This window comes from Rhinopithecus bieti, unplaced genomic scaffold, assembly GCF_001698545.2.
Source record: "Rhinopithecus bieti isolate Rb0 unplaced genomic scaffold, ASM169854v2 scaffold_21201, whole genome shotgun sequence".
Taxonomy (NCBI): Eukaryota; Metazoa; Chordata; class Mammalia; order Primates; family Cercopithecidae; genus Rhinopithecus; species Rhinopithecus bieti.
Window position 1 is genome coordinate 2,966,576 of NW_016810610.1, and position 16,693 is coordinate 2,983,268.

The 16,693-nt window shown below is 39.3% G+C and overlaps 1 protein-coding gene across 7 annotated transcripts in view; it reads right to left on the reverse strand.

Annotated features, from left to right (window-relative positions):
* The window catches only part of VTI1A (vesicle transport through interaction with t-SNAREs 1A), a 373,026-nt gene that overhangs the window by 347,819 nt on the left and 8,514 nt on the right, over positions 1-16,693 (reverse strand). For all 7 annotated transcript variants that reach the window (XR_001889282.1, XR_001889280.1, XR_001889281.1 and 4 more), the window contains exons 2-3: positions 11,196-11,254; positions 6,774-6,884 (exon numbers count right to left, since the gene is read on the reverse strand). Coding sequence is in view for 4 of the 7 variants with exons in the window: in XM_017892469.1 (XP_017747958.1) it covers positions 6,774-6,884; positions 11,196-11,254 (170 nt within the window). In the remaining 3 variants the exon portion in view is untranslated. The remainder of the gene's footprint in view (positions 1-6,773; positions 6,885-11,195; positions 11,255-16,693) is intronic.

Here is a 16,693-nt window from a genome sequence, read left to right on the forward strand (position 1 = left end):
AAAAAAAAAAAAAAAAAAAAAAAAAAAATCAAGAAGAATGAAATTAGGTAAGTGAACAGAATAATCAGGAATGGTAATAGTATAAATGGGCATGTAAGTATGACCATTAACTTTCCTTAACACCCTCCCACACACACGATGCTGACTGCAAACTACCGCATGAATTTTAAAATCCTTTAAACAGGTATTTAGTCAGTTACAAATTATATTCTATGATAAGCCACTATAATGAAGAAAACCAAAATATGCCACCCCAAAATATACTTCTTTGGCATATTTTTAAGATGGCTATTCAGGGGGGCTACAAACATAAGAATGGCTCTGAAAAGCTGGAGATACGCATTTGTAGAGGAAATCAATATTAGTGAAGTAAACAGCAAATGCAAAACAGGCTTTCTCTGAGCGCCCCCACCCTGACCCCTATCGGCTTTACCCAGATCTTGGAAAGATGAACTCACAGGAAAAGGAGACTGAAAGTCTGACGCTCTTTGATTTTATTTTATTTTATTTTTTGAGACTGAGTCTCGTTCTGTTGCCCAGGCTGGAGTTTAGTGGCGCGATCTCAGCTTACTGCAACCTCCACCTCCCCGGTTCAAGGGAGGCCTAGGCCTCCTGAGTAGCTGGGATTACAAGTGTGCGCCACCATGCCCGGCTAATTTTTGTAATTTTAGTAGAGAAGGGGTTTCACCATGTTGGCCGGGCTGGTATGTGAACACTGGTATGCGAACTCCTGACCTCAAGTGATCTGCCCGCCTCAGTCTCCCAAAGTGCTGGGATTACAGGCATGAGCCACCGTGCCCGGCACCTTTAAAGGTAACAGAGAAAGCTTTACCACAGGTTCCCATCCATTCTTCTGGGGGGCTGCTGCCTGCGAGGCTCCATCAAGCAGAGCCAAGACAACCTTTGCTTGCCTTCCTCCCCTCTCGCTCTGATAACCTGTTCCCACACTCCAAACCTCTATGCTTTTCTGCACAGTATAAAAACTTCAGTTATCTGGCCCTACTTTGAGTCTCATACTTTGTGTGTGGCCCCTGTACTTATGCACACAATACATTTTGTTTGGTTTTTCCCATTAATCTGTCTAGTGTCAATTCATTTGAGCATACTTCGACTCGACCCTTCAGAGGGAAAGTTTCAACTTTCCTACAGTAAACAGCAGACTATTACTTTTCATTCTCTGATATATAAAATTATCTGTTGAGAAATTAAGAAACATTAAATCGACACTGAACTTTCATTTCCTGCCATGGTGGAGTAATTGGTACAAGACAAACCCTCCTGTTCTAAACAACTGTGAACATGGACAAAATGCACGAATCAATTGTTTTCCAAAGTTGGACAACAAGCAATGGAGGAGTGTAATTCCTCAAAGAAGAAAAACATGTGCCATGAGCCCCGCATGGCTCTCAGCCTGGAGGCACTTTCCTGATTGCAGCACAGGGAGGGGGAGCCCACAGGGAGTGCAGCAAGTCACTGAACTTGGGAGGCAGACACTGGAGTTAGGACTGCTGGGATGCATCATCAAACATAGCAGGGTAATGGTGAGAAGCAGCCACAAAGAGAACGAGCTCCAGAAATCGAGAAAGTGGTCCCCTAAGTCTCTGGCTGAAAATGAACTTGCATATGTAGAGGACGAGACCCCACGAGGTCTCACCCCGAGAACAGGTACTGGGGAGTAATGGATTGAATGGATATTTTAGAGGTTGCCCAGGGCAGAGAGACGGAATTCCAAACAAACACAGGGGAGAGAGCACTTACTAAACACTCCAGTCATTCAGAAGGAACCCAAGAAAGGCCACACCATAAAAGTAGGGCTACTCTAAACGTGTCCTAACAAAGTCAAACCATAAACCCTGAAAGGACCAGTCTGATTTGCCGGTAAATTATCTAACTGCCTGAATAAGGCCTCACATTCTCTAAAGCATGCATTGTCAACAGGAGCAATATCATGTCTACAGAGGCAAAAATTAGTTCTTGGGAGTATGATGAATCTTAAGACATTACAAAGATGTGTGGCCCTCCAAGGAGCCATAGTACATGAAGAGATATACAGATACAGAATATCTGTGGTATTAAAATTTCATAGGGGAAGGAGTGGGATGATTAGGAAAAACATGTCTAAAAAGTATCCTTAGAGAAGTGATAATGAAAAAAAAGGCTGAGATATACTGTTCTAAAAAATAGTAATAAAATATAAGCTTTATAACAACATAGAGGCCATAACAGCAAGTATAATAAAATTATTAGCCATGTGAAGAAGCAATGGTGCAGGTTAGAATACCTAGAAATTGACCTGGATTTTATTCAGCAGACAATGAGGACTCCGGGATTTTGTGTAATGGCACGACATATACAGATCAGTGTATTCGAAAGATAATTATGGAATATGTAGAGGGTTTTGAATGACACAAGAACAGAATTAGGAAATCATACTACAATTATACAGATAGAGAAACCATGAAGGCTTCCAGTAGTACAGATATTTCAGTGGTAGATCTGCTAATTCTCAGTGACGCAGTGGATGTACAAGGTTGAAAAATTAATGATAACTCTGAAGTAACCAGTACTTGTTGAATCTGAGTGTGTTTAAAAGACTCTGGGATAAATGGTAAGAAATATAAACCCAGAGCTACCAAGAGGTCTGGGCTACAAATACCAGTCAGTATAGACGCAGCCATGGAAGGAACGGGAAAGATGATAACACACAGAGGAGGTTATGGGAGGAAGTAGTGAGGAAGTCTGAAGGATCCAGGCATCCAAAGGGTAAGCAGAGGAGAACGACGGGCTGGGGAAAGAAAGCAAGTGGACAAATGAGTCAAAGAAAACAGTATTGAGTAGTCCTCTGCCCCTCCCCACGGGCATAAATGCCCCCTCGAAGTCTTGCTATTACAAGGGGAATAGGAGAATGGCTTCAATTGCAATAAACACAGAGCTGAAGAACCATCTCTGCTAGTCTTTCTTGAAATTCAATACTTCTAGGTATGGTATGTCAGCATACAAAAGCTATCAAGTATCTTTAAATAGATATTCTCCATTCATTTAAAAAAAGGATTAAATCTATAAAAGAAATAATAATTAAAACAAGGGAGTTATGTCAACATTTTCTACACTCTATTCAAATATATCATGTGAGGTGGTGTGGTAAAATGAAGAAAGCTGTAAAACAGGAGTCGAAGGACCATTCACTTCTCAAAGTCCTCCGGTGACTTCATCAACCCAGAATAAAAGCCAAGGTCTTCACCACAGCTTACAATGCCGTCACAGATCTTTCCTCTGCTTCCTCTGCAACCACACACGTTTCTTCCTCTCTCACTTAAACCTCTGAGAACACCCGAGCAAAAATGGCCACAATCACCCTGCTGGTCACTCTCTATTCATTTATTCACTTTACTTTATATAATGTATCTCTACCTGAAATTATAATATGTATGTATTTGTTTGTTGTCTTCCCCACTAGATTTTTCCCCTGCTATAATTTAAACTATATGACGAGAACTTTATCTTGTTCACCAGTGCTGCATTCTAGCACCTAGGACAGTGCCTGACACACAATAGTACTCAAGAAACTCTCGTTGAATGAAATCTATAATTAATCTAAGCTTCTTTGTTCTATCATGTGTAAATGAGGATAGTAATCCATATCTGCTCTGTCTATTCTTCACACAATGAAATGAAATAATGTATGTTAAAGTAACTTACAAACTGTAAATCACTATTCAATAGAAGTAGAGGTGGTGAAAGATGTTTCCTAACATGGTAGAAGAAATCTGTGGTAGCAAATATACATATAAATACATGAATTGTTAATGATAGTCTATATCAAGCTAGTCCAACCCATGGCCAGCAGGCTGCAGGCAGCCCAGGATGGCTTTTTGTGGCCCAACACAAATTCATCAACTTTCTTAAAACATTATGAGGTTTTTTGAAATTTTTTTTTTTTTTTAGCTCATCAGCTATCGTCAGTGTTAGGATATTTTATGTGTAGCCCAAGACAATTCTTCTTCCAATGTGGCCCAGGTAAGCTAAAAAATTGGACATCCCTGGCCTAGAGAATAAATTTCTAGTTTCATAGTTGTTGGTTCCATTTTTCTTTATAATAGAAAATATAGCCCGAAAGGAGCACTTATCCAAGTATACAATTTCCAGATACCTAAAGGACTTTACCCAGGACTGTACTCTTTGGGAAACAAGAAAGACTAAAGATTGGGTTAGCTGACTTATAAACCACAGAAATAATTTAACTTCTGAAAAAAAAATTTAAGAATAAAAGATTAAAACTGACCTAAACATTACAAACTGAATTGTGTCTCATAAATTCCTATGTTGAAGTCCTGATTCCCATACTGAGAATGTGACTGTCTCTGGAGATAGGGTCCTCAAAGAGGTGATTACATTAAAATGATGTCATTTGTGTGGGCCTTAATTCAATAGGACTGATGTCTTATATGAGGAAACCGGGACATGGAAACGTGCAGAGGGAAGACATATGAGGACGTGGGGAGAAGCCACCTAAAGATCAAGGAGAGAGGCCTCGAAAGGAACCACACCTGCCAGCACCTTGAACTCCAACTTCCAGTTTCCAGAAATGTGAGAAAACAAATTTCTGTTGTTTAAGCCACCCAGTCTGTGGTACTTTGTTGTCGCAGCCCTAGCAAATTCATATCCTTTGTTTTCTAGAACCCGTAAGAAAATCTTCAGAAAAGAGTTCCATTAAAAAAAAAGTTCCCCAAAAAGTTTCATTCTTCAAGCAAGCTAAAATAATCTTTATAAACATGTTATTTTGCTTTCATCATTTATACTGAAACTTTAACTTCAGTTAGAATTTTCTCAGTATATATCTGAGTTGTTCTTAATCCAATTTTTTCACTATATTTCATATTTTACTGAGAAAACTAGCCTTTCACAAAGCAGTTGGAGAAAATTTTACCTAGTACAGAGCACCGACTTAGGCATATACATTTATTTTATCAATTTGGGCTCATCATGAGTTTTAATTTGTTTTTTTAATTAATAGGAGCACAGTCTAAAAGGTATCAGAGTTATTGATGTGATCCACCTCAACTTCTTAGGATAATAGCCACTCAAACACAAAACAAGCATGCATAACTGCAAATCACCCTATTTTCAGACTCTGGGAGGGACTTCTACCAGGTCCATTGATGTTGGTCTTACAGTGGAAAAGTATACAGTAGCCTAGAAGGTGTAACCTCCAAAAAGCAAAACACCTAAGGCGAGAACTGAGGCAGAAAGATCCTTACACATTCTTGACTTTCCTTGTGAATTTGGGCCCCAGCTTCAGAAATACAGCTGATTCATCACCCAACACATGACTTTTGTTGCTCATAGGTAAGAGTCAGATCTGTCCTCCCCTGTATCTTTCTTTTCTTAAACATGAGTCATATGAAATTTCATTAAGTTGCCGAAAACCTAATTTCCTGTGCCAGCCTATAAGAAACCGTTAGTTGTTACTGTGTTCACTTCTTTGTCCTTTTATCATTGGCGGAGTTTTAAAAATATTTTTTTATCTGTATCTTTTTATTTTTAATTGCAGTAAAGTCACATAACATAAAATTGACCGTCTTAACCATTTTTAAGTGTATGGTTCAGTGGTGTTAAATACGTTCACATTGTTGAGTAACCAATCTCCAGAACTTTTTGTAAGTTTCAGTCTGGCAAAACTGAAACTCTTTGCCCATGAAACAACTCTCCATTTCTCCCTGCCCTCAAGTCCCTGGTAACTACCATTCTACTTTCTGTTTCTATGAATCTGACTATTCTAGATACCTCATATCAGTGGAATTACGTAGTATTTGTCTTTGTGAGTGACTTATTTCACATAGCATAATGTCCTCGCGGTTTACTCAAGTTGTTGCATGTGTCAGAACTTCCTTTCTTTTTTAAGGCTGAATAATGCTCCATTGTATGGATATACCACATTTTGTTTATCCATTTATTTAACAATAGATGCTTAGGTTGCTTCCACCTCTCTGCCATTGTGAAAATGCTGCTATGAACATGGATGTGCAAATCTCTCTCCGAGACTCTGCTTTCAATTTTTTTTTGGACAGATACTCAGGAGTGGAATTACTCAGCTATATCTTTTCTACTCCTATTAATGTCTAATCACTAACAACTTTAACATTATGTCTTTACATTTATATTCTTAAATTTGCTATAAAGCAGATAAAGTTGAAAGCCAGATATATAGGAAGACACAGCTAAATATTCTCATGGGCAATTAATATAAAGGATCACAAATAAATTATCAATTAAAAGTGGTTTCTTTTATCTTTTGGGGGAAGGGTATAATATATCCTATTAAGAATCTAATAAAGTCTATGGAGTTTATCCCAGGAAAAAATACACATGGAAACATGCATCCAGAAATACAGATATGCTTTCGGGAGATTATGAGCCCCCGAAGTCCAGGAGCTTCAAACGTACAGGCTGCATCCTAAAGGCTCCAAACCCTGAAAGGCCAGAAACTGAGTTTCAAAATTTTAATAAATGCTAAGTACCAGTAAATACCATTCACACGCAAAGGGCCGCATGACTTGGATCTATTTGTGAGTTATTAATCCAATATACCTTAAATTCCACCATTAGCTCTCTCTATAACCATTTTTTAGATCCCTAACTCATAAAGAATGAAAGCTGTTACTTGTCTTCTACACGAGCCCAAAAGACTGTGCATTTAATGCTGACTGAGGCATGAGAAGGAAACAATAAAAAAAAAAAAAAGTAAATATGACAAAGGGTCGAATTTGACTCACAAAATCTGTTTCGAGTTTTCCCATTTCTTGTTTGTAGCTTCTCATTCTGTTGCTGTACATCCCTCGACTTTGGGGTGGTATCTCTCGGACTTCCAAATCCATCTGTTCAAGCTAGAAGGGGAGAGAAAATGTGATTTAAACTACATTGTTACTCTTATTTGAACACATGTTTACAGCTGAAAGGATCTAATTCCAGTTCCTCATTTTTGTAGTTGAGGAACCAGGCTCAGGGTGCTGAATGATCAAATAACACTGAAACTACTTTTACTCTTAATTTTTGTTTAGTTCAACAATTCTGAGTACTTGCCGAGTGACACAAATTGTGCTCAAGTACATGCTTTGTTAAAACATACACATTTGGCCAAGCGCGGTGGCTCACGCCCATCATCCTAACACTTTGGGAGGACAAGGCGGGTGGATCACTTGAGGTCAGGAGTTTGAGACCAGCTTGGGCAACATGGCAAAACTCTGTCTCTGCTAAAAATACCAAATTAGCTGGGCGTGGTGGTGGGCCCCTGTAATCCTAGCTGCTCAGAAGGCTGAGGCAGGAGAATAGCTTGAACCTGGGAGGTAGAGGTTGTAGTGAGCTGAGATTGCACCACTGCACTCATTCCAGCCTGGGTGAGAGAGCAAGATTCCATCTCAAAAATAACATAACATAACATAACATAACATAACATAACATAACATAACATAACATAACATAACAACTAAAATAAATAAAATAAAATAAAATAAACAAATTAACCCAAACATTCTTAATAATTTGATTTCAATATACTTGGAATAGCCCATCATTCAATCTAAGCGGGTTTTGTCTTCTGACCATTAACCTCCACAACTATGGGAAGATAAAGTAAGCTATTATTTTCCATGGGTAATCCGTGAAACAAGCCAAGCCTTATTTGGTGACCTTTATTCTGGCAGGTGTTTTCTAATTAGGAAAATCACATACCAACCAACATGTGATCTTTACCTTCATCCTAACTCCCAATACTTTATAACCACATTGATATGGCATTAAATGGATACAGTAATATGCTAAATTTCATATAGCTCAATGAAATCACAGCAAGGCTCCCTTTTCTTTTCTTTTTTTTTTTTTAACAACCTGCTATCAGATAACACTTTGGATACAACACAGAACAGTTTAATTGGCAGCAATGCAGAAATACTATAATGGTTTAGGCATAGGCTTTGAAGCCAGACTCTTACGTTCACATCATAGGCTCTACTACTTATTAGTCATGGAATCTTGAACAGGTTTCTTAATGTCTCTGTGCCTTATTTTTCCCACTTATAAAATACTATCTTTTTCAGAGAGCGGCTGTGAAAATTAAATAAGGCAATTCCTATAACGTACTTAGAACAGTGTCTCTTACTTGACAATTGCTAGATTAAAATTAACTCTAGTAATGATGATTGCAAGTGATGAAGAAGATACAGCAAGCACTATACAAGATAGCAGAAGTGGCTTACTTGTAGTTGTCATTAAAAAATAAAAACCAGGCCGGGCACAGTGGCTCACGCCTGTAATCCCAGGGCTTTGGGAGGTCGAGGCAGGTAGATCACCTGAGGTCAGGAGTTTGAGACCAGCCTGACCAACAAGGTGAAATCCCATCTCTACTAAAAATACAAAAATTAGCTGGGTGTGGTGGCGGGTGCCTGCAGTCCCAGCTACTCGGGAGGCTGAGACAGAAGAATTGCTTGAACCCAGGAGGTGGAGGTTGCAGTGAGCCAAGATTGCATCACTTCACTCCAGCCTGGGCAATGGAGCAAGACTCTATGTCAAAATAAAATAAAACCAGTAACAACAACAAATTGGCCCAGGCCATGTCTGATAAAATCATATGTAGTTTACCTTTTAAAGCTTTCTAGTAAGTTCCTTCCAGAACCCTATCAGCTTATCGCTAATAAAACCTGTATTCAGGGTTAGCAACTGAATAACTATAGTAGCATACAGATAAACCAGACAATCACCTTTCAATTAATAGGGCTCAATTTATTATAAAGAAAAAAGATAATTTTAATTAGCCTTGATTTAAATGGTGATAGTTTAAATGATTATGTCTCAACATAAATGAGAAGCATCAATAAATAAAATCATTACTTAGCAAGACAATTACTTAAAACAACTCTCTGAAATCATCAATTATTTAGTTCTAACAAGGTAAACAGGATCAATCGGAAAATAACTACAAAATACATGCAAGCCAAAATCTGAGACTTAAGTATATTTTTGCTGAAGATATTTTACATGGATCCTTAAAACTAAATTAAATGTAGGTAAGAAAGAAAAAGGAAACACACAACAAGCACTTAAAATGAAAGCAAGAATGAGGCTAATGTGCACTTGTTCCATGTTACCACAGCATTTATGTGGCCAATGCAGAGTGGGAGAAAAGATCATTGCAAGATGTGTAGTGTCCGAGAGACTAATACAAACCAGATGTTCAGCAGAAACACAATTAATCCCAATAGTCAAATCAAAAAAGTTTTTCTCCCAAGGTCGTCATCAAAAGGGCAGTATGGGTCGGGCAAAGTGGCTCACACCTGTAATCCCAAAACTTTGGGAGGCCAAGGTGGGTGGATCATCTGTGGTCAGGAGTTCACGACAAGCCTGACTAACATGATGAAACCCCGTATCTACCAAAAATACAAAATTAGCCGGGTGTGGTGGTGCCTGTCTGTAATCCCAGCACTTTGGGAGGCCGAGGTGGGCAGATCACTTGAGGCCAGGAGTTCAAGAACAGCCTGGCCAACATGACAAAACCCCCTCTCTACAAACAAACAAGCAAAATTAGCCAAGTGTGGTATTGCTCGCCTGTAATCCCAGATACTTGGGGCACTGAAGCATGAGAATCGCTTGAACCCAGGAGGCAGAGGTTGCAGTGAGCCGAGATTGTACCACTGTACTCCGGCCTGGGTGACAGAGTGAGACTCTGTATCAAAAATAAAAAAGAAAAGCAATACACTCATATAGGGACACAATGCATAGTAACAAGTGAGTCATGCTTGTAATAGTCGGCTTTTAAAATCCCAATTAAGACACAATACTTTTAGTCCCTTTTTTGCTCCATGTTTTACTAATTTATTTATATAAAAAAGTAGTAGATGAACCAGAGCTCTGGGTTTAGCAAACTGGGAGCAAATATTTACTCTACGACTTAACAGGATTTGGGACCTCCAACAACTTCCTTCATCTTTCTAAGTCTCAGTCTCCCCACCCATAAAACAGGAGTAGTAACAGTGTTGAGAGTCACTTGGCCAAGGTTCTCTCATGCTCCTACATGTCTTACCTGGTATGCCAAGAATACAAGGTCCTGAGCACTCTGTCTGAGCCATTTTTTAGGACTGTGTTTGCGGGGAGCTCAGGGAGAGGAAATAATGTGTGCCCCTGGGACAAACAACAGCCTTGCTTATAGGCTGCTAGAAAGTGGCACATTTTCTAGGCTCTCGTTCCATTCCTCTAAGGCATTCTAATGCTGTTGTAAGCCTGCCTACAACATCTAGGCCTGCCTGCATCACCACTGTGGGAATTCAAACTCAGGAACTGATGCAACCAGCCTGAAACACTGGCAACTGCTTTTGTTGTGGATAATAAAATCTTTTGTATCTGNGCTCCTACATGTCTTACCTGGTATGCCAAGAATACAAGGTCCTGAGCACTCTGTCTGAGCCATTTTTTAGGACTGTGTTTGCGGGGAGCTCAGGGAGAGGAAATAATGTGTGCCCCTGGGACAAACAACAGCCTTGCTTATAGGCTGCTAGAAAGTGGCACATTTTCTAGGCTCTCGTTCCATTCCTCTAAGGCATTCTAATGCTGTTGTAAGCCTGCCTACAACATCTAGGCCTGCCTGCATCACCACTGTGGGAATTCAAACTCAGGAACTGATGCAACCAGCCTGAAACACTGGCAACTGCTTTTGTTGTGGATAATAAAAATCTTTTGTATCTGACCTAGGAGTCTCATGTCTTCTCTAGTCATCTATGAAACTGTAGCAAGCTCACTTGAGAGCTTGCAAATAGGAGAAAATATCAGACCCTTTATCATTTTTGACAAATAATATTGTCTCACATGGTTATTGAGAAAATTAAATATTATAAAGCAAGTAGTATTTTTAATCCAGTGTCTGGTATCCAATATGCCTTTATCCAGCATTAGCTATTTACAGCTGTTATGAAACGTATTATGATGGAATAAAAATTAGAGACAGATATTTAATGAATCACCTTTACTAAGAAGAATAAAATCCCAAGAAGCTATTAAAATCTCTTCAATTTAAAAACTGACAGATTCTGAATTATAAAATGCTAATCAGCAATGCTTCACATTTCCACAATGTATAAAACAGGCTAGAGGAAGGCATTAGCTGAAATGGTTCTGGCTGTGTGTTAAAATGCATTACTGTCTGTACATACCAGTTCTTTCGCTTCTTCAAGCTGTTTCTCCACATTTGCAACCATCTGTTTCTTTTCATCTGAAACAAACAATAATACCAAGAAATTGCTAAAGATACGAATAAATTTAATATTTTAAAACTTCGATGTTTATATGCCTTTCTCTTTTCTGGCCAGATTACAGAACATAAGGCAAAAGAGCATATCATTCTTTGGTGGGTTTGAAACCACTTCAAGCCACTGATTCTAGGCTATCTAGAAATATATAATCCGATAGAGTACCTAATTATTAAGACATACCATTTTTAAGAGAGACACATTTTTAAGAGAGACTAAAAATTATGTTGCCCTTTAGGAGAGACTAAGTTAACAAGAGCAGATTTGTGCTGGCCTGAGGAATCTGTGAAGTCATAACTTTAATAAATTGGGAATAACTGATTTGTTAATACAATTTAAAAGTCATATACAAAACATCGTCTAAAACTGGGCAAAACAATCCTTTAAAAATTGTACTTTCAGCAGCATGGAGAATCAGGTGTAATGGAATAAATATTTGAAGTTAGGACTACTGATTCTAAACTGAAAGCTACTATCTCACTCAACGGTTATGGGATCCTGGGCAAGAAATTTTTCTCTTTTGTTTTTTGAGCCTCAGTCTGTATTCTCTAAAATGGAAAAAAAAAAAAAAAATCTACTGGATTACTTGTGGCTCCAATAAGCTTGATGCAAGTGACATTACTTTAATATTATAAAGTGCTAAGTCTCTGTATGTGGTTTATTTTTCTAATACAATCAAGTTATAACCCAACTGTAATTCCCTTCTCTAGGAGAGATATGTCCTGGCAGACAATTTCAGAAAGCTTTCCCATACCCTCATTCCAACCAGTCAGCCTATTTGTTCACATACCCTAGTTAAGTTTTGTGCAAACCAAATGTATTGAATATCTCTAGTTTTTGTCTGCCTGCATCCTTCTCTTCTCAGGCAACAGCCCCTACTCTCTTCAAAGGTCCCCTTCCTCACCAAGCGGGACAATGAAAATGCTACCTCCATAAAGACTCTGCTTCTTCAGTCACAGTGAGTGACTTGGCAAATGACAGGCATCTAATCCTAGCTGGGCTAATCTTAGTAACTCAATCCTTTGGCCACATCCATCTAGGGGTTGGGTGGTAGGATAGGCATATATGAACCAGGGAGAAGAATCAAAGTTCTAGAGCAAGGGGAAAGTCTTTTCCTCTTTCCTGGTAATGAGAAAATGAGCCTAGAAGCTGCTGGCATCCATTGGTCTAGCTCCAAGAAGAAAGCAAGCGTGCAACGGCTGAAAATAAATCCTGCATTTAAAATGAAACACAACTGAGAGACAAAGAGAGAGAGAAACAGTTAGTTCCTGGCTTGAAATAACTAAAATGGCTTGACTTTATAAAAGCTTGACTTTACCATAGTTTGGTTGCTTGAGCCAAGAACTTTGTTGTTCTTTGTTTAAAACTGGGTTTATGTCACACAGGAGCCTAATGAGATTGACTAACACAACAGACTAGAAAAGTCATGAAGCTTGAAATGGGCACAACACCTACCAGGTGACCAGCCTTCAGAAGGGCAACCAATCCTAAGTGGGGAAGCTTTAGTAGAAATTATTATTTCACTGGCCAGGTGCGGTGGCTCACGCCTGTAATCTCAGCACTTTGGGAGGCTGAGGCAGGCGGATCACGAGGTCAGAAGTTTGAGACCAGACTGGCCAACATAGTGAAACCCCATCTCTACTAAAAATACAAAAAATTAGCTGGGTGTAGTGGCAGGCACCTGTAATCCCAACTACTTGGGAGGCTGAGACAGGAAAATGGCTTGAACCCAGGAGGCAGAGGTTACAGTGAGCCCAGATTGCGCCACTGGACTCCAGTCTGGGCGACAGTGCAGGACTGCATCTCAAAAAAAAAAAAAAAAAAAATTATTTCACTAAGACAATGATTAGATTATTAGTAGATTCTGCTAATCCTAACCCTTTCCCTTTGTTATCCCCAAACTATAGAGGGGAAACAGTTGTCACATAAGGTGTTTTATGTGTACTCACAATATTTCTCCCTAAGAAAAATATGCGTTTGGGATTAGAATTCCACTTAAGTTTCCCTCCTTGAAAAGTTAAATCTACACATGGCCAGATTAAATATTTAATAGATGATCCCAGATTTGTTTGCTTCTGGGACATTTCAATCCTTTCAGTATCTTCACACAGTTATAGTTAGATAGCCCTATATTTTTGTGATAGAGAAAAATATAAAAAAAGACAGGCCTATCTTGGATCAAAAGTGAGATGGTGTATTTACACATCAGGAGGGACATCCTGTTCTCTTTAACATATTCAGTTGATAGGAAAGTCCATGCCATGGACCTCCAGGACTAATAAGTATCAGTTTTTCTCATTAGCAAAACAAAACAAAGAAAGAAGCCTCCCTTGACCTGTATTCCCCTTTGCTAATATTCCTCTCCTTTCATTACCAGCCAATTTTCTTGAAAGCAAGGGTATAGACTCTGTTTCCCTTCCTCATCTCCCCTCCACTTCCTGTAAACTAACTACTGCCCCCACCATTCGACTGAAATTACTCTTACTACATTAATAACCCCTCCTTTGCCCAAACTAATAGACATTCTTAGGTCCTGTTTTTATTTAATCTTGTGGCTTCTTACACTTTGCTCCTCCCGCCCTATAACTTTCTCCTCTACTGGCTCCCATGGCACCCTGATCTGGTAATTCCCCTGAACGCTCACTCCTGTCTCACGGTCCTCTGCTAGGCATTGTATTTTTCAGGCCATCTTTTAATCGCTGATGTTCCTTGGAGTTCAGTCCTTGCCTTTCTTATGACCATCATCTATGTCCCTGGGCAATTTCATCCATTTTAAAACTATCATATTATGTATTTATGATCCTAAATCTTTATCTCTAACACTGATACATTTCCAGGACTTCAATCCTTTAATCCCAATGCTTATGCCCATCTCCACCAGGCCGACCTGGCAAACCTCTATGCAAAACTCTCTTCAGAAATCATCACTTCTTTGAAGGCTTTCCTAACCCAACATAAGAGTTAATCACTCTCTTGTACATAAAATACATATAACTCTTATGTTATCCTAATGATTTATCCCTCACATAAACAACCTTTCAGCTTAGTGGGGCTCTGGGAAGACAAGAGCCATGTCTTAATCATCTTTATAGTCCTACACTATAATGAACTTGACATATACAATCAGTTTTCAAAAAATGAAGGTAAGTTAAATAATGCAGAACAGAGCAAGAATTTGCAAAAGAAGCTATGCTACTAACCGCCTTGGTTTCCCTGCCCCCTCTCCCATTTAATCTTCCTAAAATCTCGCTTTGATGGATCAGTTGAGCTTAGCAGTTAAGGTCCTCGACATTCCAGAGCCAAGCATCCTTTCCAACTTTATTTCCAACTACAAGCTTTCTAGTATGCAGTCTAGAGACAGACTGTTCATTGCCACCCAAACAAATCTTGTTTTTTCTTCTCTACATCTTTGTTAAGCTACCATTTAGGGTTCTTTGGCTGAATGCGACAGAAGTGATTCTGGCTAAACTAAGCCAAAAAAGAGAATTTGTTAGAATAATGTGGGGTGGCTCACAGAATCAATGGACAAAAATGAGCCACATAGTTTGGGAAAGACAGTATCAGGAGTAGCTCAGGGTACCAAGGGAATAGGAACATACAATCCCTGCTAAAGAAAAGTCTTGAGCAGCTCTATTCTCTTTCCTTGGTTCATCCTGATCAAATTCCTGGCAAAAAGTCTATGAATGTCCTTGCTTGGGTAGTATGTTCATCTCTTGACCTACAGAGGGCAGGGCAGTCTGTCAGTTCTATCAAGACTGGAAAAACGGGGTTTAAGTAGTTCCTCAATAGGAAATTGAGTAGATAGAATGAAAGCTGCTGGGTGCAACAGATGTCCACTGCATCTATGTATGGCAACCTCTTATAATATAGTCTTTCCCTGTTTCTGTCTGTCCAAACCCGACCTATCCCTCTGGGCGAGCTCCTGAGACATAACCTCATCTCCTTTGAATTCCTAGAGTTCTCTGCTTGGCTCTAGGGGGTCCAACGGTCATTAAAAATAAGGTTCTGCAGTTTCCTCTTTATTTTTATTTATTTATTTTTTTTGAGATGGACTCTCACTTTGTCACCCAGCCTGGAGTGCAATGGTGCAATCTTGGCTCACTGTAACCTCCGCCTCCCAGGTTCAAATGGTTCTCCTGCCGCAGCCTCGCGAGTAGCTAGGACTACAGGCATGTGCCACTACACACAGTTGATTTTTGTATTATTAGTAGAACGAGGTTTCACCATGTTGGTCAGGCTCGTCTTAAACTCCTGACCTCCAGTGATCCACCTGCCTCAGCCTCCCAAAGTGCTGGGATTACAGGTGTGAGCCACCGCACCCGGCCTGCAGTTTCCTCTTCAGGCTCATCTCTGGCTCCTTGAAGGCAGAGACTACTCTTGACAAATCGTGTCCAATCTCTGTATTTAGCATAGAGAGCTGTACATGGTAGGGGCCATTAAGTGCTTACAGAATGAATAATTCAGTCTTAGCACACCGCAACATACTTATTACTCACAGAGAAACTGAGGGGAAAAGACTGGGGCAAATCTTCCCATTTGAATGATAAATTTCCCTTTACAAAAAAAAATAATTAAATTGGGATAGAGGTGGAATTAACACGATTAGATTTTTTTTTTCATAAAATTCATTTCATGATGGTGCTGTCAGAAATAATGATGGAACTGAGACATTCTTTGATTGGTCCTTATAGTGTTCATGTTTTTAAGAAGACAAATCTTAAAAGTGATGATTTAGGGGTAAAGTATGAAGAAGGAAGGGAGGGAGGGAGGGAGGTGAGGGAGAGAAGGAGAGAGGGAGGTGGGGAGGGAGGAGGAGGAGAAGAAGGAAGGAAGAAGGAAATGAAGGAGAGAAGAGGAGTCGAGGGAGGGAAGAAAAGAAGGAATAGATCCAGCCAGGCTTAGTAGCACTCCTTTAAGTAACTAATGAATAAACAAATTAAATACTCAGTAGAACTGAGGAAATCCCTTTCCCATCTGCCTCCTTTTCCTGCATTTATATTCTTGGCATTACCCTAACAAACTCTTTTTCCCATAGGTAAATTTCTTCAGCATTAGAGTAAAGGACTTTATTTGATTTTGGAACTTCTAGAACACTCTTACTTTTTCCTTGTTGATTGGCTCTTGAAGGCTTAATTCAGATTAAACTTGGTATTTTTAATATTTTGGCTTATTTTCATTTTTTTGTGACACAGTTCTCCCTATTTTGGCAGGCTGGTCTCAAACCCTTTCAAGGGTGATTTCTCCTTCCCCAAAGTGCCAGATTACAGTGTGACCACTACCCAGTCTGGTGATTTAAAAATATAACCTAGGTAGATTAAATGCCTAATTTAACACTAAAAGACTATAGTAGATTGATTATATAAAACAGCTTTTAAAAAAATAAATTGGACACATGGCAGACC